Consider the following 22515-nt stretch of genomic DNA (forward strand, 5'->3'; position numbering starts at 1 on the left):
CATTCATACTGAAAAAGCAGTATCTTTTAATGTATAGGAATGAGGAGTGCTTAAAAAAATTACTAAATTTATTATGTAATTCTTCTTGTATCTTTTGAGCAGGAAGCTCATACAGGAAAACTCTGTTGTCCAGATACCTGGAAGCTATTCCAGGTAGAAAGATGCACCTGCTGTCTTGCCAGTGCTGGAATTGATAGATTTGGGATCTCAGATTATTGCTCAGATGTTGGATCTGCAATTCTACAAACTTTCTTTCAGTGTATGCTACGAAAATCAAAGCCCTGCACCACCGAGCTTCTCAGGGGTTTACAAACGGGGCTGAATTCACTGAAACCAGCACTTCAAAACCTAGTTCTTCTGAAGCAAGAACTACAAAGTATAAATGACACTATCAGAAGCCAAGCTGAACAGAGCATATTTGTTCAAAGAAAAAAATCAGGTTTGCAGAGCATGTTGCCCGATGATGCTGTTGCAAAAATGTGCATGAGTTCAAACCAGGAGACTGAACAAGTATTTGAAGGAGTTTCACTAAAAAATTTCCAAAATAGCCATAAAGCACATCCTGCTCAGGAAACTCCAATCCAAAAACAGTATTCAGGGAAGTATCATATTTGCTTAGTCTGTTCTTAACATTCTCTAGGAAACTACCCATGGCCATGTCAGACATAGAATACTGGGCAAAACTGCCCCTTTTGTGATCTGTTACAGTCATCCTCACATCCTTTAAGTAAAGCTCTGCCAAATAAATGTGTCTTCTACCCAAGCTTCAGACTTTTAAGAACCCCTCTGGTAGTCCCCAGGGGCTGGGACATCTAGGGAACAGTGGTATCTGAAGAGGAGCAGCTTGGTCTCTCTGTGGCAGAACTGAAGCTTCAGAGGCACTTGAAATGTCAGGAGAGTGCCTAACCCACACGCCCCTGCACCCACACCTCCTCAGCATCCACAGCAGACAGGGAGTCTGTTCAGAAGCAATTTCTGGAGATGGAGGTAATTTCTCTCTGCCCTCTTGGGCACTGAGGGACTACAGACTTGGCATACACCTAATAGGCGAATCTCACTGAGGCAAAGCACTCCAAGATTGTGGCTCTAAAGATGGAAACTGTATTCTGCAGTACAAACAGAACCCTAACTTCAGAAAAGGGAAGGGATGACACCCCAAGAACATGTCCTGACAGAGAGAGGGAGCCTGGGCAAATCCAAGGACTAGACAAACAGGGAGAAAGGGAAAATGCAATGGAGGGGTGAAAGACGGTGAGTAACACAGACCATGCTGGAATTCTCAGGAGTAAAAATGAAGTTTACAAATTTCCATCATATGCATTTATGAATATAAACTTTTCTCGTTGATTGGGGCATACAATCTTCTGAAGTGTAAATGTTCACCTGGACAATTTCTTCACAGAATAAGATACTTAAAATTATCACTAATATACCACTTGCCAAACAGCACAAGAATAATGCTTGTAATAAAATAAAATAAATCTAAAATAAAATAAATTTTTTTGTCTTTTTTTTTTCCTCTTTTTTCATACACTTAGAGTACTTGTACAAAAATTAAGACATGCAGTCATTAGTCAACATTAAACATCTGTGGTAGTAGTACTAAGTATATTTCAGTGCAACAGAGGGCATACTGTCTAACCAGATGTACTAGAATGAAAAAGAAAGGATTTAGGGCTTTGAGGAACAGACACGCACAGAATGTCTACACTTCACAGTGTAGTGATATATACTTAATAAATTAATACAAATAATGGAAGCAACTTAGTTATTGCAATAGAGAATGGTGTTCCAGAATATTATCGAAAGAATATGTAAATAACCTGGTAATTTCTCTCCTGCTGTAATATTCTCTGAATGCTGCTGCATTACCAAGTGAAACCCTGTTTAACCCAGACCACCTCAAATATATTTATTTTTCTCAAGATTTTATTACTGCAGTAAGATCAATATTTCCAATCAACTGACACTTCACGAGGCATCTAAATATTTGTGTTGGAGAAATTTAACAATTTCTTAAGTATATTTACTTTACTATAAATGCTGAGCCCCCATATGGTTCTGACTTGAACAGAGAGCCTGAGGGGCTACACAGCTCCACATGGTAGCTTGTAATCACACTGAGTTATCAATCAATCAATCCAGCTGGAAATGTCAACAGCACTCACTCCTCACTTCATATAATGTTCATTTGAAGAACAGTATTTGTTTGAAAAGCCACATATTACTAAAATGTAAGCAAATAGAAAAAAAAATTTAGAAAAAACACTAGAACACTTACCATCGAACTCTGCTGGTCCTACCCCCACTATAATTATCGACATGGGAAGCTTCGAAGCCTTCAAAAGAAGAGGAGAAAGAGATTTAATGCATTACATAACCTCTGCCAATACTATGAGATCTGAGAACAAGGTGAACAAAAAACACACAGAAATTATGTTTTAAAGAACAATTTTTTTCCCTTAAATAGTTGAGTGGTGTAAACTATCTGCTTAAATGGTACAAAACGTCTTGGAAGAAGATAGAAAGGCACATGATCATTTTATTTTTTCGTTACCAAGTCTTTGACTCATAGGATGCTAATTAAACACAACAAACTATGTTAGGATTTAATACTAACAGGACAACTAAGAGGACAAATTTCTCTTAGAAACTTTTGTAAACTGACAGTAATTGCAAATATGAACCTAATAACAGGCTGACATTTATTTAAATGTGCTTTGCTGGTTTTTTGATATTACACAGCTGCTTGGAACTATGGGACACTATTTTGTACATTGATCTTATGCCAATTTTTAAAAGAAAATAAATAATCTATTTGAGCAATACATATATTACATTTATTCAATTAATGAAATTTTACTCTAGTCAATCATCCCTGTCACAGACAACCAAGATATAGAATTGGCCTGTGGTAAGATTTTAAATTTTACTTTATCTTTTTCATTCAAAGATGATATCTGGCCTTCCCTGAATAAACTCTGTAAAATCTTTAAAATTACAAAGACACTATCCTAAATATTGGACTCTCCTGCCCTGATAGCAGCACCAGTTTGTAGAAATAATGTGAATCTGCCTCTGATGAAGAAGGTAACAACTAAAACCAAAGAACATTCAGCAAATGCTAGGGTTGACAACTTATTGAGATAATTCTGATAATTCTGTTGCTTATTGAGATATTCTGATAAACCGTAAAATGTCTACAGCCATTTTAAACATTAAACTGGACAAAAAAATCATAGATGTACACCTTCTGATCTCTTAGAACAGAACGAGATCCCTACTCACACAGACACAGAATTATGTGATGCAATGAAATATGAAACAGCAAGTGGCAAGGACAGCATAAAGACAAAGAGTTATTAAGCTTTTGCTCATAAACTTAAGTGTTGGCATTTCCTGAATGACAGCATGACCTTTAAACAGTTTGGTAGAACAGAATGCATCTGACATATATGCTGTAACGAGAAAGATGCCTAAAAGCACAATTAATGTTAAAAATTGAAATATACTCTGAGTTTTATACACATTAAGTTGCATTGGACATCATTACCCTTTCTAGTATTATGGGTATTATTAAGACTGAAAAAACTGCTATCGAACAGCATTTAATTAGTTCTGTCAGAATATACTGTGCTCACACTTCAAGAAATATGCAGAAAAATGAAGGCATCTTCATAGAAAAACAAGACAGCAAATATTCCCAAGCTTCCACTTACTCCAAGCTAACAACACATCTGCTGTGCTTCCAGACAGCTGTAGACTAACAGCCATTACTCCTTGAAATGAACTATTACTGAAAACAAGGTTCTTCTGTACGTTTTAGTGGCAAATGAATTAACCTTGCAAGGTATCAGACAACTGCACTTGCTGCTCTCTTATGCACAGACTTCACATGGAAGGGTGAATTAGAATAAAAAGCTGCTCTTTTTTTCTCCACTGAGCCTTTTTGTCACCCAGAAGAAGCTCATCTGAAAGAAATTATGTTTCAAACTTTGTATGGGCTAGAGAATGAACTTCCAAGCTTATCATTACACAGACTCTGTGTGCTGCAGGCTGGAACTCGAGGGCATCTTGCAAACCCCTCAGTGAAAGGCAGAGCACTTGGGCAGTATTTTCATGTGCACCCCACAAACTGCAACAGTATCAAATCTCTACAGCAGGTAGTGAAAGTGGGTCTTCAAAACTCTGCCACCTAATTCAACACTATTCACTTGGACGTGATGCTAAATGTAGGCTTTTAATGTAGGCTTTTCAACTCACCACTTGGCTGTTAACTAGATCCACTGTGCTATGCTAAAAACTATTGGTAGAGATCTTTTCCAACCATGCCTATGAGTGTTTCTGTGCGTACTTTAATCTGAAATTTCCCAGGGGCAAACGCACAATAGAACCTGCTCATAATACAGAATATTACTTAAACACATGGCAGTTTTGAAGAGAAAAATACTCAAAATAATGCAGAAACTAACAAATAATAAGGAATTTTCAGAATTCTAAGGGACTGTTTTGAGGGAAATCAGATGACTGGTATGCTTGCCACTCAGGATCAGAAAGTTGGGGGCAGTTTTTAAAAAGTGTGTGGATCAAAGCTGTCTACAATGATGGGAAAGACAGAGAACAGTTTACTAAGCAAAACTGCATGGTGGGATGTGCACGAGGAAGGAGGGAGCAAGAAGCAGATGAGGAAAATCATGAAAACAAGTGTTAGAGAGAAGAGTATCATTTACCACAGAACACTATCTAAGGTTGAGTTCAGCTTCTGTTTTCTTTTCATCTTCATGCATAATAAACCTTTCCTGCTTGGTAAAAATGGGTACTTATGGAACAAATCTAGTGCCTGAACTATTAACCCATTCACTTTATTGCCTAAAAGATTAATTCCTAGAAACAATTCTTTTAAATTTCAACACTTTCAGCAAAACTTACATTCACTATGGATTCTTTTGTCTGAGCCATATCAGATATAACTCCATCTGTAATAATGAGAAGAACAAAATACTGGGAGCCGTCTTTTACTGAAGCAGCATATCTAAGGGAAGAAAATGAACATTATAATAGTAAAAAAAAAAAAACTTTATAAAAGGAATTAATATGAAAACAAGCTGTATTTGTAAAATCTGACTACCAAGGACTCACAAACATAATGCAGGGAATTTCAAAATTAAAGACATTCATATCTAAGCTGGACATTCTACTTTTAAATGAGAACATTGAAAAAACAGAACTAATACAATATTGATATTGATGATCTGTATGTGCTGTATCAGTGAAAAATGGGAACTGCACCACTACCAAAAGGAGCATGGATAGAATGCCCTTTATAGAATCATGAGTTGTTAGAAAGTCCAAGTTGTTTAACAGGTATTACCTATTGGGTACATCACTTCCTATGAAGGGTATACATTAATACTGAATGGTTGGGTTTATATCACAAATAAAATTTATCAGGAATTAACATGTTGCATATTTTTTTCTTCTGTTTTTGTTTTTTGTCTTACAAAACCAGGTTACTTACTGTTGACCATGATTCAGATTTATAGTTCACATTTATGTGTACATTTGTAAAATAGCTGAACATGCATCCTGCAGCCCTGGTTTAGATATTCATTTCTTTGCACCACCCACAGATGTCCTTTCCTTCAAGACTCAAGCTTCTCCCTGTGCTGTACAGGAATGCAAGATAAAATACACCCAGTGCCATTCCCACCTCAGTCAAAGAACCCAAGAAGCAACTACTCTTTGAAAACGAGCAGCTTTTGAAGGTTTGCAAAGTCCTGAAAGAGAGTGAGTCCATAGAAGCCCCACTAAATCCTGTGGCCTGAACAGAAGAACTTTTTTTGTGGGAAGCTGTTTGTTGCTTCACAGCCACTACAGTTCCTACTTCCATGAAGGCTCTTGGTGCTGTTTAGGAGTAAAAAAGTAGAACCTCGTGCAGTGAGTTGTACAGAGAGCAGTAAAAGAGAAAAATGAGTTGCCACAGGAATACTTTTGAATACATGCCCAAATACATAATATGACTGTCAAAGAACTCACTACTTTTTTGGTCACTGAATATGAAAGACCTGGTTCACTGAACAGAGTATGTTCAATGATGGTTGCATATGCTTAGAAAATTCTAACTCTGATGACAACACAATGCACTGGCAAGCAAGTACTGCTGATAAATACAATGCTGCAGCCACAACATTTATAAGAGTTTGGAGAAAGCCATAATTAACTTACAGAAAGCCACCATCTTCCACCCTCTCCCCAGGATACAGATGGGTAAAGAAGCCATACGAGCAGTGAACCTGTTGGATATCACCTACTTGCCTGCTGGCAGTAGAGACTGATAGTTAAATATCAAGATTAACAAAAGTTACCGTGGAACACATTTTCACTACCATGCAGAGGCTTCTTTTATCTCATTTTTCCACAATGCTTATAATCTTTTCAATGATGATTGCATTGACAAGGTATGATGAGTAAAATAAACATTATTAACCTTTCTGAGCACTTAATACTGTCTACATACCTACACTGAAGAAATGGAACAGAAATTTGATTATTTCAAATTTTTTACAGATGAAAATGTTCCAAAACCTTTTGCAAGAAAGATCTTTTATGAGGAGGGGAGATGAGAGGAGACACTAAGTTGAATTTGGTGTAGTTTAGATAACTCCCTAACTCGGGAAAGGATAATAAAATCCTTATTTGCTTAAAGTGTTTCCAAAGAGCTCCAAGATCACAACAGCATAGTAATATCTGACATTGTTCAGAGATTTCATCAGAGGCATACTTTTAAGTAGGAGGGATGTGGAAAGAATAAATTTCTTTAAGAATGAAGGTAGGTTCAAAGAGTAAATGCAGGTCAGTACCATGTCCCTGAGACTCAAGAGAATAATCAAGAAATCGAACATTGAAGGAAAATGGTGTTACTGAGAACTGGACTGATACACAGTTTGCTTTAGGGATGATCATGCAGTAGAAATCCTTGTGAAGACACTTAGCTCTCCCACTATAATGTAGCAAGATTTGCCACCAGGAGGAGCTCCCAAGGTTTGCAACAACTTGATAAAAAAGACAAAAGTTCAGCAGAAGGACTAATATTGGTGGACAGTCTTCTGTTATTCTGCAAAAGTTGACAGATATTCCTGAGAAACAACTGGTGAGAAAAAGAACTGATTTTATGCCAATGGTTTGATAACACTGGATCAAAATTTTCAATTTTTGCAATGAACAGCAGGCTTGAGGTTAACTGCCAAGTTCTGAGCCAGGCATCTCAGCCGCTATGACCAGTTCTGAAGAAAAAGAAAGAGCCAGGAAAGTTGATGGGTTAGATTTCCAAATAATGTGGATAATGCAGACACTGGCTGCCACACAAATGCTACTGAAGAGATCATGTCAAAGGAAAGCTTAAAGGCAACAGCTACTCTCAGATGACAAGCAATGTAATATACATGTACATAATTTTAATTGTATGATCTGAAGAAGAAACAACTAACCCTAAGGATAAATAGATAAAATCAGCTATCTAGCCATGCTCAGGGGAACAGAAAATTCTTTGCACCACAGAAATTTGCAAATTATTTTTGCTGGTCTGTAGAACTAACAACAGCCAAACCAGATAATAAGTATTTCTTGCTATTAAAATTAGGTTTTTTGCAAGTTCATAAATAAAACATTACCAGTACAATTATTTACACATCTCTACTTCTTTATTTTGTAACCAGTAGTTCTTTCTCTGTGTCTATAAATAAAATAAAATCTGTTCAACACATCACCTAAGCCATATCACTTTCCTATATAAATTCATGGAGATATTATACTGCCAAAATCTTGAGCTCAAGATTATAAGTCAAGATCTTGTCTGTCAAAATAAGGCAACATTATCCTTCTTAAGGAACTTCTATAAACACAGGAAGGTTTTTATTTTGAGAAGTCGGATGAGGTGTTGCATAACTGCACCACAGCTCCCCAACGATGACAGCTGTACTACTGTCTTAAAAGTACCACTACCAGCTGGGAATTGTTGGCACAGAGAGAGCTGGCAAGTTTTGTAGACATTTTGGACATTTAGAGGTTAGAGAAACTACATATACCTAAAAAAATGCAGATTTTATACAAATTTTTGATAGATGTATTTATTTTCTGTGAAGCAATAATTCTGTGTTCTAAAGGATGAAAAAGGAACATGACATGACAAAAATTTTCTTTCATTATGATTTCTGCTAAGATTTTAACATAGGCTGGTCAACTGGATCACTTGTACTACCTTGTAATCAGCAATGAAATTCTGCATAATACCAGCAAATGGTCTCCAACCCTACTCAAAATCACAAGGTAATCATTAGACTGAATAAACAAAACCACTGTAAATAAATACCTTTCTCTGTAACTGGCAGCCTTTTCTATGCAACACTTGTTCTGACACTAAGAAGTTTCTGCCCAGTACCTGTTGTGATGCTTACCTGGCTACATGATTAATTACAGGAGCAAAGTTTGTTGGTCCATAAAGCTGTACAGATTTTAGGCTCCTGTAATATGCCTCCATTACACCATCAATTCCATGGCAGTATGGATTTTGAGGGTTTCCATTCTAATGAAAACAAGAGATGATTAATCACTGAAAGTAAATATGAAGTAAAAATTATGTAGGTTAATGAACACTACCCAGTGTACATTTTTAGAAGGCAAAGACCTAAAGATTCTAGGATCTATTAAGAGAGTTTACTACAAATGCCCAGTGTAAGTGTCATGTCTGCTTGTGAGTGTTAACTGCTGAGGTAAGGAGGTTCTACCAGCCTCATGTTCCATGCAGTCTGAATCACTGGGACTGGCTCCTAGACATGAATAGCATCTTTAGTGTAATTATACTCTCCTTCATACAGACAACAGTACCAGGCATCTCCCTGCATGGATTTAAGGTATGAATCACAGGTCAGATGTAAAACTGGAACCGTGTTTACAAGCACAGTTCAGGCTCAATGATTTATTCTTTTAAAAACGTGAAACAAAGAAATGGTAACCAGATCCCAATGTTTTTACACTTATGAGAGTGTAAGGTAAATTACAAACTTCTCATTGTTTTGGTCCAACATTTCCGCATTCAAAAAATTAATTCTGACCTGGTAAAAACAGATGAAGAAAGGAATTTACTCTTTGGTAGGCAACAAAATGGCTGGTACTGTAAATTCTTAGGGCAGGCATTTTACTACCTATCTCCATAATGGCTCTCTAATGAGGATACGTCTTTACAGATGGCAATACAAAATATAAGCTGAATTCCAGAACCATGTCAGGCCAGGCAAATGATCTATGTAAGGCTACAAAACCTTTCAAATCATCCTACTCTCCTTCATATGCCAAAACCTCATTGACTTACTGTGCCAGTATTTCATTCTGAGGTGAAGTATACCTGCCTGAGAATCTAGAAAACCAAAAGGGATTTTTTACAGAATTTTTCTAGAACATTAAAAAAAAAGAGCTGAAAACATTGCTTAGCATTACATGGGAGACACCAATCCATGTTTATATATGGATTATATACACACATATATACACAATGTATGTGGTGCTTCTCTTCCATAAAAGCATCGCAATGGTTCATAAATTAAGTGAATTAATTTTAGGAACATCCTTAAAACTGAAAGATGTATCAATACATTTAAACTTGCTACACAAAGTCCAAAGAAAGTCTGCAATTTAAATGAGTACTTGTAATTGCACCTGTTTTAAATTACTATCTATGTGGAAAACCTTTCCCTGAAGTAAGACATGTGGCATTGTTTTCTAGCACAGGCTGACAGAAGAAATACACATCTACAGTCACCTGTCTGATTAGAACTCTCCTGATATACCTACATTGCTGTAATTCTGACAACTTTATCCTACTCTGAGAACAAAAATATAAACATCAACACTAATCACCAGCATCAGTTATACCAGATCAACCTTTCTGGCAAATCTTGGTAGATTTTAGGCTTGCAATTTAACTGACCCATGGACCAATCTCAAATTTGTTCTTATCAACTCATCTTTTAGTCCACTTAGATATCCCTATGTCTCTGAACTAGCAGCCTGTAAAAGATAAAGTGATCCCAAAAAATGAGACAGAGAACAATAAGAATAATAATGAAACACTATCTTGGATCATGATTCATTTGCTTCTTTAGAGAGATTAGCTTCAGTCTGAAGTCTTTGAAGCATCTGTTTCTCAAGATGCTACAGCTGAAGTTAAAGATTATTACTTTTCTTTATTACAATTTTTGGCCTACAGGGACTTCTTGACTCTGGATTTCTCTCTGTAACTTCAAGTGAAATAACTTCACTATGATGAAAAGTTTTGAAACAACTGTTTGCAGTTAGCACAGAAGACTCAGCACATTCTCTGTTCTTTACTTGTCCAGTAACTGCTTAAGATTACAACCTTAACTCCCAAAATTTTGTTGTAGTAAAGAAATTCAAATAATATATAAACATTTATTTACTTACCAGTGCAAATTCATGTGATACTCTTCCATCTGGAGGCAGTCTAGCTCCAAAACCTAGAGCTGGGAACATTTTATCACTATCATAGTCCTGAATTATTTCACCAACAGCTCTCAGTGCCATGCCATAAGCATTTAGCTGATAGGGATTCATGTAGTGCAATGAAGTTGGCTGTGAAGGGTTACCTGTTGAAGCAAGGATGAGATTTACTTTAAAACTGAACACCTCAGAATTTTCTCTCTTAAAAATGATAAGTTGTATCAGGTAAAAATGCAGTGTTCTGAACGTATTTTATTACTAGTAGTTTTTTAGTAGTTCCTAATACATTATAACAATAGTAGCTGTATTTCAGCATTGAAAGGGCAGCAAGAAACTTCTAGATTTGTGCAATTTATACACTTTTAATACAAAATTTACGAAAGTATTATGACATTTTGAAAGCAGCTTTAGAGGAGGATCACAGCTTATCTCTGCTTCACCCCACTTCAGCCTCACTCTACCTGGAACTATTTGGCCCCTCTCAATGTGTTCTTCTAAGTTTTCTCCCAGCAGTTATAAAAAACCAAAAAATAATAATAATAATCAAAAACTACACAGATATCTGCAAACTGTTTCTGATTATTCAATTTTACATGTAGCTTTTTCAACTTTTATTTGTTCTGTTTGTCCTGCTTTCCTAGACAGGAATTGGTCTCTCATCTGTTGCTAAGCAAAATGGAATCCTGAGTCCAGGTGGTGCCAGCTGAATACTGATACAAACACACACATATATGTGCTTAAAACTGAACACAGCACAAACCCACACAAGATGTTTATTTTTATTCTTACCATTGGAAGCTGTGAAATCAATAGCAACTGTGAAATTGATTTGGGTTCTGCAGAAAAAGCAAACACAAATCTTATTAGTAGTTGTACTGCTATGTAGAAAAATAAACAGAGATGGTAACATCATTTGTGGACAAACTGTAGGACACTTACTTTCTAATAGAGTAAATAAACACTGAAAATACTCTTATATAAGGTTCAAGCCAAGGGCTACACAACACTAACTTACTAACATGCTGAAAACAGTTACTTGACTCCATCATTCCTTTTTTTCATTGTTTATTAAAAATCCTAAATAAATCATTAATAAGAATGTAACTTCCATAAATGTTATTAATTCACTTTCAACCGTAATACTGATTTTTTTCTTGGACGTATCACCTTATCATACTGATCAAGGCTAACAGAAATTAAGCTGGACAGACTATGCACAGACTCTCTCTCCAAAATCAAGTAAAATCCTACAAAATCCACAGTATCAAGAAGAGTCTTTGGAACACCAACAGCATCACAAATTATGTCTCAAAACTATGATTATTAGTATAACTATCAATATTATCACCATAACAATAATGATAACAACTGTTCCTAAACTTATGCTTGGAGTCACTATTGGCATTTCTAAACAAAACTGTAATTAAATTTTAAGGGTTTCTGTATGGTGCAATGTTTGAAGAGTAACAAGACTCCTCCACGCACTACATGTCAGATACACCAAATACAGAAATCCTTCTGCATGCTGAAGAATGTGTCACGGTGAAAAAAAGACCCCTAAACAGGTTTTCTTCTGCATAAGAACAGCAAAACTTATTTGTAAACTCATTTCATGAATGAGCTACTCTGATCCAATTGGTAAGAAGATATAACAGCTTAATGGAATCTGAATTCAAGACAGAATCAAGAGAAAGCACTATAAAAGATTTATAAGGAAAATGGCTAACAAAAGTAAGACAAAGAATATTAAAACTACAGCTAACAGCAAAATGAACGAAGTCAATTTCCATGTGACTTCAGATAATGACTGACAGCATCAGTTTCTGGAATATTCCTCAAAGTGATGGTGCTGGTGGTTCCTCAAACTGAGGTGACTAATGAAACAATGCAAATTTTAAAACACAGAAAGACAAAAAAACCTACTGTTTTCTGAAAGGAAATTCATTGGCTACAGTTCTGTACCTGCTTTTCCAACTATATAGTTTTCCAGGGAGCTATAAAGTTTCACAACATCCCCTAGATCAGTGATGCAGCGAGGTCGCAAGGCTTTCCATGAAAGCCATTAAAATAATGACACCTGGCTAGGCAGGCTGAGCTGCTGAATGTCCTCTCACAACTCAGGTGGAATGTCCAAGCACAGCAATGTGCCTTATGGATTCAATGCTGCTTAGATCACTGCTACTTTGCCAGAGTTTAGTTGTTATAGAAATACATTATTTATTTGACACTGGACAGGTGATTTTATCCTATATACCATGAGAAATGAAGAAAGTGTCTTGAAAGGAACAATAATCCTCACCTCACAGCCACAGAGAGAGCTAAGTGAAACCTGTCATCTTTTAATAAGAGCTCCATCAGTATTGATATACACATGGGAACAAATTAAGCCTGAATGTAGTTTTTTACTAGATTTGATAACATTTGTAATGATCACGGTTTTTTAAACAGTACACTGGAAGGAACCATGGATTTCCCCCCGTGGCTTCAGAATGACAACCAGCTGGTCTGTCAGCAGGGGGGAGCAGTTGAAGGTTGGAGAACCACTTACTGCACATAACTCTACAACAGAGCTGACAGAGTAACTAATTCTACCAAGAGGCTGCATTCTCTCCATGGCAGCTACACACCCAGTGTCACTTAGAATTTCCCCTTTGCAGATGCTTGTTGAGCCAAACTCTGTAACAACATACAGAAGATTTTTCAGATAAAGTCTCTACAAGCTCTTCCTCTTACATACTTTTATTACTCCTTGCTACTCTCCAAGGATACAAGCAACACATGGCAAAGCTTCCAAAATACGTAGCAACAGCAGCCCTTATTTTGTAACTTCCTCATGCCAGGTCTCCTCTGAACAGCAAATATACCTCCCATTACAGTGGATGGTGTGCTGCCCGGATTAAAATAGCTGTCATGAAAGGAGTTCTGAACTTCCCTTTTGACCACCAATGATTCAATACAGTTCTGTTAAAAATGTGTGTCCAACTCCTTTTGAATGTACAGGTGTTCATTCCTAAAGACTTGGATAAAGGTAGGGCTTTTAACATGATGAGAGGAAAACATTTCCTCTTACCCTGCACTAATCTGGGACAGGAGATCACAAGATACTTCAGTTGCAAAAGGATTCAGCTCCTGAATTTTACTGATTTACAAATAACTAGCTCACTACCTTTTCTAGTATGTGAAACAAAATAGAAACTTCTGCACAGAAATATCTTTTCTGTCCAATAAGTCTTGGAGATTTGTGGCCTCTGGTCTTCCAGACAAAAAAAGAGTAGATGCTAAAGTAGGTTTAGTAGTCATTCCTGTAAATTCAATCGCATTCCTCTTCAAGAGTGTATCCCTTACACTCCTGAACCTGTTCATATATTTGGAGGTGTTTTGATAGGAACATGCTATTAACTGAGACTGTATTAAGTGGCAGGAGAAATGTGATTTTGAAATATACATGAATTTTAGCACAACTTTAAATGTGGGAAGGTCAGTGTGGCAAAATATGTGATTAAGTATCAAGATGTAAGGAAAAGCCAGCTATTAAGATGGCACCATTTGATTTAATATTCAGATGCAAAAGAGACATCCTCCTCTTTTCTGCCATACTGCTATAAAATCCTGTTTTATATAGTGAAATGAAATTTGAATTTATGGACAAACCTCTATTTCATTCTCCAAAGTTCTTTAAGAAAACAACAGTCATATTGATGATACTGGTAATGAAATATCCCAATTAAACAGATGCCGACTCAAAACATAAATGAAATCAATATTGCAATCCTAATTTGTTAAAGCTGTCAAGATTTCCATGACATTTGCATTAATTCCAGACACCTCAAATGAATTACAGTGGAAGTTCTGAATATGAAGTATTTTATAAACATCCATTTATGGAAGAGCAAATATTGTGCCTATTGCTGAATCAGTGTTTTCTACCTTTTGCCTATGTAAATGGAAGAAAAACAGGGAACTAAAGAAAAACAATTTTGGAGGACATGATGGGAAAACAGGCTGATTAATGACAAAATCTTCTCCTTCCCCTTCCTTCAAAAATTTGCCAACTGAACTGTAACTGATGCATAGTAATATCAAATGAGATAAACAAAGGAAAGGAGAAGCCAGGAAAATAACTCTGAGCCTGAGCCTTCTTGTCATGTTTACATAACTGCATATGTTGCAGAAAGAAAGGTAAGATTTTATACAAGTACTTCTAGTTTTCATTAGCATGTATCTAGAAATAATTTTATGAATCACGAAAAAAGATTCTTTATAAAATAATTAAATTATAAGTATTACTGGTAATACTTTTAAATACGGAGCATTCTACTGAATGATATTACTTTTTTATAAAACTAGCAGAAAAAAGCTTAAGTGGAATTTATTAATATCACAAGTCTTCTTTGACTTGCAATTAATGAGATATGTACAAAATATCAATAAGAACAACACAATATTATTGTATTCAAAATTTACATGATTTTTCTGAAGAATGTAGATAATTAAATTTATTAACTTGTATTGTAACATCTCCGTGAGGACTGGGAAAAGACTACACCCTGAAAAGATTACATTAGCAGCCCCTATATTCTTTTCTTTCCAAATTTAGACATAAACCTCAATTCCTCAGTTCCTTACACATGCTCTTCCAGTAGAGATGAATTTTGAATGAATGTACATCATGGCATAGATGTACAACACGTTTCAAAGGAAACAGATGCACTAAAGGCAGGACTGTTTCTTCATGCATTTGTGCATACACAGACTTCCATCAATTAGAAGTTCTGGTAAACATGGATGGATGGCCATTTTTGACTTCTGTCAAAGTCCACAACAGCAATGTAGGATTGCCACTGCTGGGAACAAAGGCAACGGCCTGTATTGCTACTGTCAAAACACAGCACAGACTTCTTTTTTATTTCAGCTGAACTCTTGTTGAAGACTGGAACAAAAAATGGAAATTGTTTCTTTACAGGTAATCAGTGTTCTAAGAAAACATGTGGACTCTATACGCAGACTTTATGCCCCAAAAAGCCATATTAAGTGCCTAGGAATGTAAAACAAATTTCCATTGTTTTAGAGACGTACAGTGTTCTGGCAGGGATGTTAAGAGCCAGGAATTTTTCAGATTTGGTCCCATTTCCAGGCATGTTCTAGCCTAAGACATTTGACACTTCTGTCTCTACTTCTCTTTAGAGAAAATGACAATAAATGAAAAATTGAACATGTTAAAAATTTTAATTAGTATTGAAAAAATGCTTTTGAAGGGGAAAAGCTCTATATAAATGCCTATTAAATACCCCAAAGCTCAGTATAGATGGAAGAAATAGACAGCATTTTAATAATTTAATAATATATAGATAATTCCTTTTTGCTTAATTAAATTTCCTCTGGCTGATCAGAGGTCATTACTCTTTCTCAGTGTTTTAGTATCAACACCAATTCCCACAGTATAAACAAAGTTCCATAACTTAACTTAGTAACTATTTGCATGCTTTATGTAGGAAAGAACAGCCCCTAAAATGAGGAAATAATACAGCTCCTTACAGATGCTGCTTAGAATCATAAACAAATAGTACATAAACAAAAACTATAATGAGATTGTGAAAACAAGAAAGGTTTGTTGCTAATCACATACCCGCCTTTAATATAGTCAAGGAATGAAACTTCTGTTTCAATTAGGAAGGAAAGCAATGTTACCTGAAAGCAAATAAAAGAGAGTCAGACATGAATTGTGTGTTTCCCAGTTGAACAAGCAGAGACATAAGCACAATGTTTTTCAACCTCTGTCCTTAGGACGTAATTTCCTACAGTATTAAGGGAAAAAAGAAGATTAAAAAAGATATTAAATAATTTCAGTAGGCAGTTCTTCAAAGGAACAGACAAATTGAGAAGTCTATAATTGCCTTTTTTTTTTTTTAATTTAAGGAAAAGGTAAGGGGCAGAAGATTGTATTCCAGAGCAGGTTACCACATGCATGTTTCCTAAACTCTGTGTACCACCCCTACAATTGAATATTACAGGGTACATGATAATGCATCTACCCTATGAGCACTCCAACACTGTTTAAAGAACTCAATTACAATTATTTATGTAATTACTCATCTCACATTAAAGGCAGTATTGAGTATTTATGCCAGTCCAGAATGCAAAAATCTAGTAAAGTATACAGATATATCAAATATATGTATATAAATACAAAGATAAGAAATTTCTGCAGTCCCAGATTCTATCATTCAGAAATGATATAGCTCCAAAAGACAGAGTAATCTAAAAGTGTTACTGGCATTTTCAGTGATCAAGTCACAGAAGAATGAACTCAAGTGGAAAAGATCCAGCATTTAAGATCTTCACACACTGTGCAGTATTTATGAAGCAAAGAATTAAAATTATTTTAATTTTATTTATATAAACTGTCTCACAATATAAGTGCAGCAAGCAGTCAGTGAAAACTGCTTAAGCAACTACTCAAAGCAAATCCACTGATAATGATACAAAGAATAAAAATGGAATGGAAGTCTATCACAAAATTTTGCCTCCACCTGCAGCAAAATATAAAAATTGAAAATACTCCTATGTTGTAAACTTAGAATGAGATTACAGGTAGTAACCTTCTAGGTAGTCTTCTATCCTACTTCCTTTGTCACAGCTCTCTGTGATTGAGTGATTAGCTAAGCTTTAAACCACGAAATTACCCTTTTAGTTGAGAACAGAAGACCATAACAATGTTCTACCAGGTTATCAGTAGCACAGTCTCGCAAAAAAGCCCAAAATTTCTATGCATTTTCCCAGTGGACACAGTCATATTAATGGTTCATCTATTCTTACAGCTGGTCATCTTGTTCCTAATTAACTTAAGCACATATTTTCACTGCATCTGAAGTTTAAAAGTCAGAAAATGGAAACAAACAACTCCCAAAGTGGCCCAAGTGTTTACTTACATATAGACAATGACTACCAATGCTTCCAGTTTTATGCAGTGAATTTGTCATTTCACTACTAGGCTTTGTTTAGAAGTAACCATGTATTCTGAAACACTTCTGCCTAGTATGTACCTTGACTGTGTGAATTTAAAATGACCCCTTAAGTAATAATAAATTGAGATGTGCACTGTATGTACATAGTCCTTAAATGAAGCAGTGAGATAGCAGTCAGTGATTTATATCCACTTTCAGTTCTCCAGAATTCTACCTATTAATGAAAATCATGGTCTCGGTGCCTGGCTTGAAAATTTGTGGGATAAAGAATATCTCAGGTAAATGACGAGGAGAAGAAAAACAAAACTCCAGGCAAACACATAAGAAAGTGATCATGTGGAGAAGCATAAGGGAAGCCTGAAGGACTGTAGAAGTAAGGGCAAATGGGGACAGAGAATGACTTGATATCAAAAAGAATTTACAAAACCAACTGAAGAGACACTAGTAAAGCAGGAAAAAAGAAAGAAAATTTCTAACAACTGTTTATTGGAAATTTTGAGGTAACTGGACTAAAGAACAACAAGACACAGTTGATTTTGCCTGTTCAAACACGAGTAAAATATGTTTTTTTCAAATGCAGATAGATACCTGTGAAGATGTTAAAATATTTTAAACCAAAATCAACAAGAAAATTGAATGTGAAAATACATTTTTTTGCCCTTCTGTACCCTAAGTCAGATTTCATACCTATAATTTTGAGTACACTTTTAGCACTGGTTGAAAATAACCACTCTAAGTTTCTGACTCACTAATTCAATGTAACTTTATTTTAATATGACAGATTTCAATGAAAGGAATATGTTAGCAAAGAATAAATTATCTAATGAATTAGATATTGTACGGTAAATTTTAATAGGCAAGCTGCTTCTTCCAATTTTTTATAATTTAAACCAGAGGTAGAAGAGTAAGTGTTTATTTTCTGACTGATAAACAGACTTAGACAAGAATGTGAGAATGCTGAAACATTCCTTCAAGGCTACTTTTCAGCATGAAAGAAGCACTACTGACTTCAGTGGAACTGCTCATGTGGAAAAAACCCACACGGTGGATGTGTTTTCCAAAAACATCTCTTAACTAATTAGGTTTTCCAATACACAAATCCTCAACATTTATCTTCACTTTTTTGTAAATGATGTTCTGAACATCATGGATGCCAGGACATGGAAACTGAGTAAGTGCTGAAGGGAAATACTTGCACTGCCAGCAAATGGCTCATAAACATGAGAGCAGAACATGAATGCAAACCAAAAAAGACAAACCGTCATCCCAAACAATACTGACAGATCTTTCAACATAAATTTACAAAAACCTGTGGGTAATAAAAATTGGTGACTCTTTTTGGTTCAACCATGATAAGCACACTAGCTTTTAATAATGCTAGCTCAGCAGATAAATTTGAAATAAAATTTACTTTTAGAAGTGCAGGTATGTTTCAGATAAAAATTAACACAGTCAGTCCAACAGTTTCAATTACTGGACTGAAATTTTGGTAGAGCTCATTTTGAAAACCATTGGCAAATTAACAGTACACTTGGATACCTTTTATATCAAACTCTCCAAATAAAAAAAACCCTGAAAATATATGGTGTAGTTGGTAGTTTATTGTGGCTTTGACAGAAGGCTCTGTTCTAATCCTGTTAAACTACAAGTCAACTACACTGTTTCAAGCAAAAAGAAAAACATTCAGTAACATAAAATGTATCTACTTACTGTTCCAGAATTAACATACTTTTTCTTTTTTCCTTTTTTCTTTGGATTTATTACCTAGAAACACAGATACAAACATTAAAGCAGTATGAACTAATATAAAGATAAGTGTAAGGTATTTTCAATGCCGAAAGTATTCTATTTTCAGTGGATTCAGTATCCTGTTTACTGATACATCTCAATGCTGGGATATGCACATGCTGAAAACCAGCGAATTTATCTTCATATCTTCATGGCCCCTGTCAGGTGAGCCAGTGCTGATACTCACATTGGACAAATAACAGATGGGGGCAACAGAGATGAGAACATTCATTATATCTGAGTGCTTGGGGAAACACTCTTTGAATTTTCAGAAGATTCTGCATTTTTCTGCATTCCTGATTCCAGTGTTTCAGTGTATGGTGTCACTACTTCATCATCTCACAATGCATCTCTTCACAGTCTAGTTAATCTGTTTCCATCTGCTCCTCACATCACCTGAGAAACATGAGAGCTGCTCTACTCCCAGTTTCTGTACTCAGTTCAATGACAGGATCTGGCTGACAGGAAGATCAAATTTCATGAAATAAGTAATTTCATGAAAATGTTGAAGACCACCACCTGACTGTCATACAGGAGTTGGGGGGGGGAGGAGGGGGGAGGTCTCAGTGCACTCCCCATACCCAAGAATCTTCATGGAACTGGACTATAAAGCATTGAACAGTTTTCTTGAACATCTGGAACCCACACCTATAAAATTTCTCACTGTAGCCACCAATAAAAATTGTTTCCCTTCTGAATACCTACCAAAGGCAAGTCTCAGTTAATTTTGTTACATACACATGAAAATGTACTCCTGTTTTTCCAGAAATGCACATGGAATTGGAAGCAAAACATTATTTTGTTAATTAGGTCATTTAACTATCTCCTATATAACTAGGAAATTCAAAGCCTTGTGGCTTACTGCCAAGTTTTACTGTAAACTACTCACAGATGTTCTGCAAATGATAAGGAATGAAAACATTCCCAACTGAAATCTTAGTTGCTTATCTGGTATAAAATATTTAAGGAATTTTGCCTGAAAATGGGCATACTAATAATACTTGTCTTCCAAAACTTTTCTCTCCCTAACCAAAAAGAAATTACATTTAAAGATCCTATTCCTTGCACAACACAGAACAGCTATGAAATGTAAGGCAGAAGAGATAACTGATTTGAGATCTTCCCAAACAGGCTAAATAAGTGACTCACTCTTTCCCCCCCCACCCTGTATGCCACCCTGATGTAATACAGTAAATATTCTGAAAAGCTTTTACTCCTTTACACGTGTAAGGCCATTAACACTTAAAAAATCCCAAGTAACTCCTCCTCCTCCATTTAACAGCGACTCATGAGCAATAGATTAAGTCTGTGTAATGGCAGCAATTAAACAATGCAGTAATTCTTGCTGAACCAAAATCTTAGCCAGAAAGTGACTCCTGCTGACATTTGCCCAGAAGATGAAGATGAAGGTAACAGGCTGCTTGTCTGCCCTGCAGCAGTTCACTCACTGCTCTCCAGAATTCAATGGTCAGGCCTGAATTAGCAGCATATTGCTTGCCAGCAGTCTAAATGCCAAAGAGAAGATTCATTTGAACTTTCTGCTTCAGGTAACTTGACAATTGGCTTCTTAGGAATTGCAAGGAACTGCACTAAAGCTTGGAGTGAAATATCATGGGAAACAAGGCATCTACTTGGGAGCAAAGATGAATTAAATGACAGCTTGTTTCTCACCTATAATTCAAGATACTATAATTATTATAATATTTGTCTGTGCCTTTTCAAATCTCAGGTAACTTTAGAAATTAAACAACAGTTTTTAGCCTCTGAAATATTTACATCCCTGCAGGAACCTAGAAAGCTACATGAACTCTAACCTGTTAAAAAAAGCTCAATTGCAAAGAGGTGGTTCTAGCAATGTTTCTTATCTTTAAATACGGGACACTCACTCACCTGCCTTGGCTTGGTTTGTAAAAGCAAAACACTTAAAAAAGGATTTGTCCAGTACCTTTTGTTCTGATACTGTACAGACTTATCAAGTAGAAGTAGTACCCAAGTATGAAGGACTGCAGTGTGGGGAGGCAAACATGAGAGGCTCAGGAAATGTAGCAAGTCGCTGGGAGTATGATACTGATACTATATTTAGGAAACTGAAAAATTACTTAAGATGTTACGACAGACTATTCCTGGTAGGGTAGGATTCACATCAGTGATACAACAGGAGAGGACATTTTCACTGCACACAGTAATCTGGTTATGACACTATTCACAGGAAACTGTTGTAAATTACTGTAACTCTGGGGTTGATCTTGGATCTAAGTAAGAAAAAACCCCATGGCTTTCACTTATCTTTGTCGTGCTCTCCACAGCAGCACCTTTGCTCATCATCAAAATAAAACTGCAGCACATAATTGGAGCAATCTCCTTCCCTGCCTTCTTTGCTGCTTATCTAAACTATTATATTTGTTGCCACCTATGAAAATACTGAAGTTTAATGGCAGCAGTCTGAGACCAATTAAAAGATACCTTAAGGAATAACAAAGATCTGCACACCATACAGAAGCAAAAAAAAAAAAAAAAAAAAAAAAAAGGTTATAGCCACACAGGCTCATCTTCTCATTAGTGGCAAGAATAGGTTTCCATTGTTTTCAGTGTTTTCCACTGTTGTTTTCTCATTTATTTCCTGAGAGTGAGTAAATACTCATAACACTTACCTCATAAACATTGAACTGAGATTGTCCTCTCGACAACTCTCTGTAACTTGTTGTGAATTCTCCAATGAAATCATGGCTGTTTGAAAAATAAGATTTTTCAAATCAAATGCACAACATTTAGGAATTTAAACATGTATTTTATCTATTTATGCAAAAGAGACACACAGCCAATATGAACTGACACCTAAGAAACAAGTAATGGCAACAGATATAATTTGCTTAAAAATCTTTATTACTCCCTCTGTTTCCGTTCACCCTATTAGAAATACAAATTTAGAGTTCAAAAGTATTAGCTTAAATCTTTTTGATGGCTCTTGCTTAACTCAGCTGCACAATGAGGACTGTATTATAAATCAGTAATTGACTCCAGTGTAAGTTATAGAATCTGAAAAAACAGAGCAGGCTACCAAAGACTATCACCACTTCCTTAGTGAATGACCACTGGAACTACAGGCTATAAACTGTGTATGAAGTTGTGTGAGAGAAAGGGAGTCACTGAAAGTATGAAAGGAGAACTTAAACCAGAGAAGACCAGCCCTACCAATTTGTGTAACACAACACTGAACTTTTAAGAGGAAGACCCAAAGCTTATTTCAGCT

The 22515-nt window shown here is 35.8% G+C and overlaps 1 protein-coding gene across 3 annotated transcripts in view; it reads right to left on the reverse strand.

Moving 5' to 3' along the window:
* Positions 1-22515, reverse strand: part of CPNE8 (copine 8) — a 78879-nt gene that overhangs the window by 5498 nt on the left and 50866 nt on the right. For all 3 annotated transcript variants that reach the window (XM_082280945.1, XM_082280947.1, XM_082280946.1), the window contains 8 exons: positions 21917-21992; positions 19188-19241; positions 16139-16200; positions 11302-11348; positions 10477-10658; positions 8454-8581; positions 4930-5032; positions 2282-2339 (listed from right to left, as the gene is read on the reverse strand). In XM_082280945.1, the coding sequence (XP_082137071.1) occupies positions 2282-2339; positions 4930-5032; positions 8454-8581; positions 10477-10658; positions 11302-11348; positions 16139-16200; positions 19188-19241; positions 21917-21992 (710 nt within the window). The remainder of the gene's footprint in view (positions 1-2281; positions 2340-4929; positions 5033-8453; positions 8582-10476; positions 10659-11301; positions 11349-16138; positions 16201-19187; positions 19242-21916; positions 21993-22515) is intronic.

The sequence above is a fragment of the Coloeus monedula genome (genome assembly GCF_965178545.1).
Source record: "Coloeus monedula genome assembly, chromosome: 4".
Taxonomy (NCBI): Eukaryota; Metazoa; Chordata; class Aves; order Passeriformes; family Corvidae; genus Coloeus; species Coloeus monedula.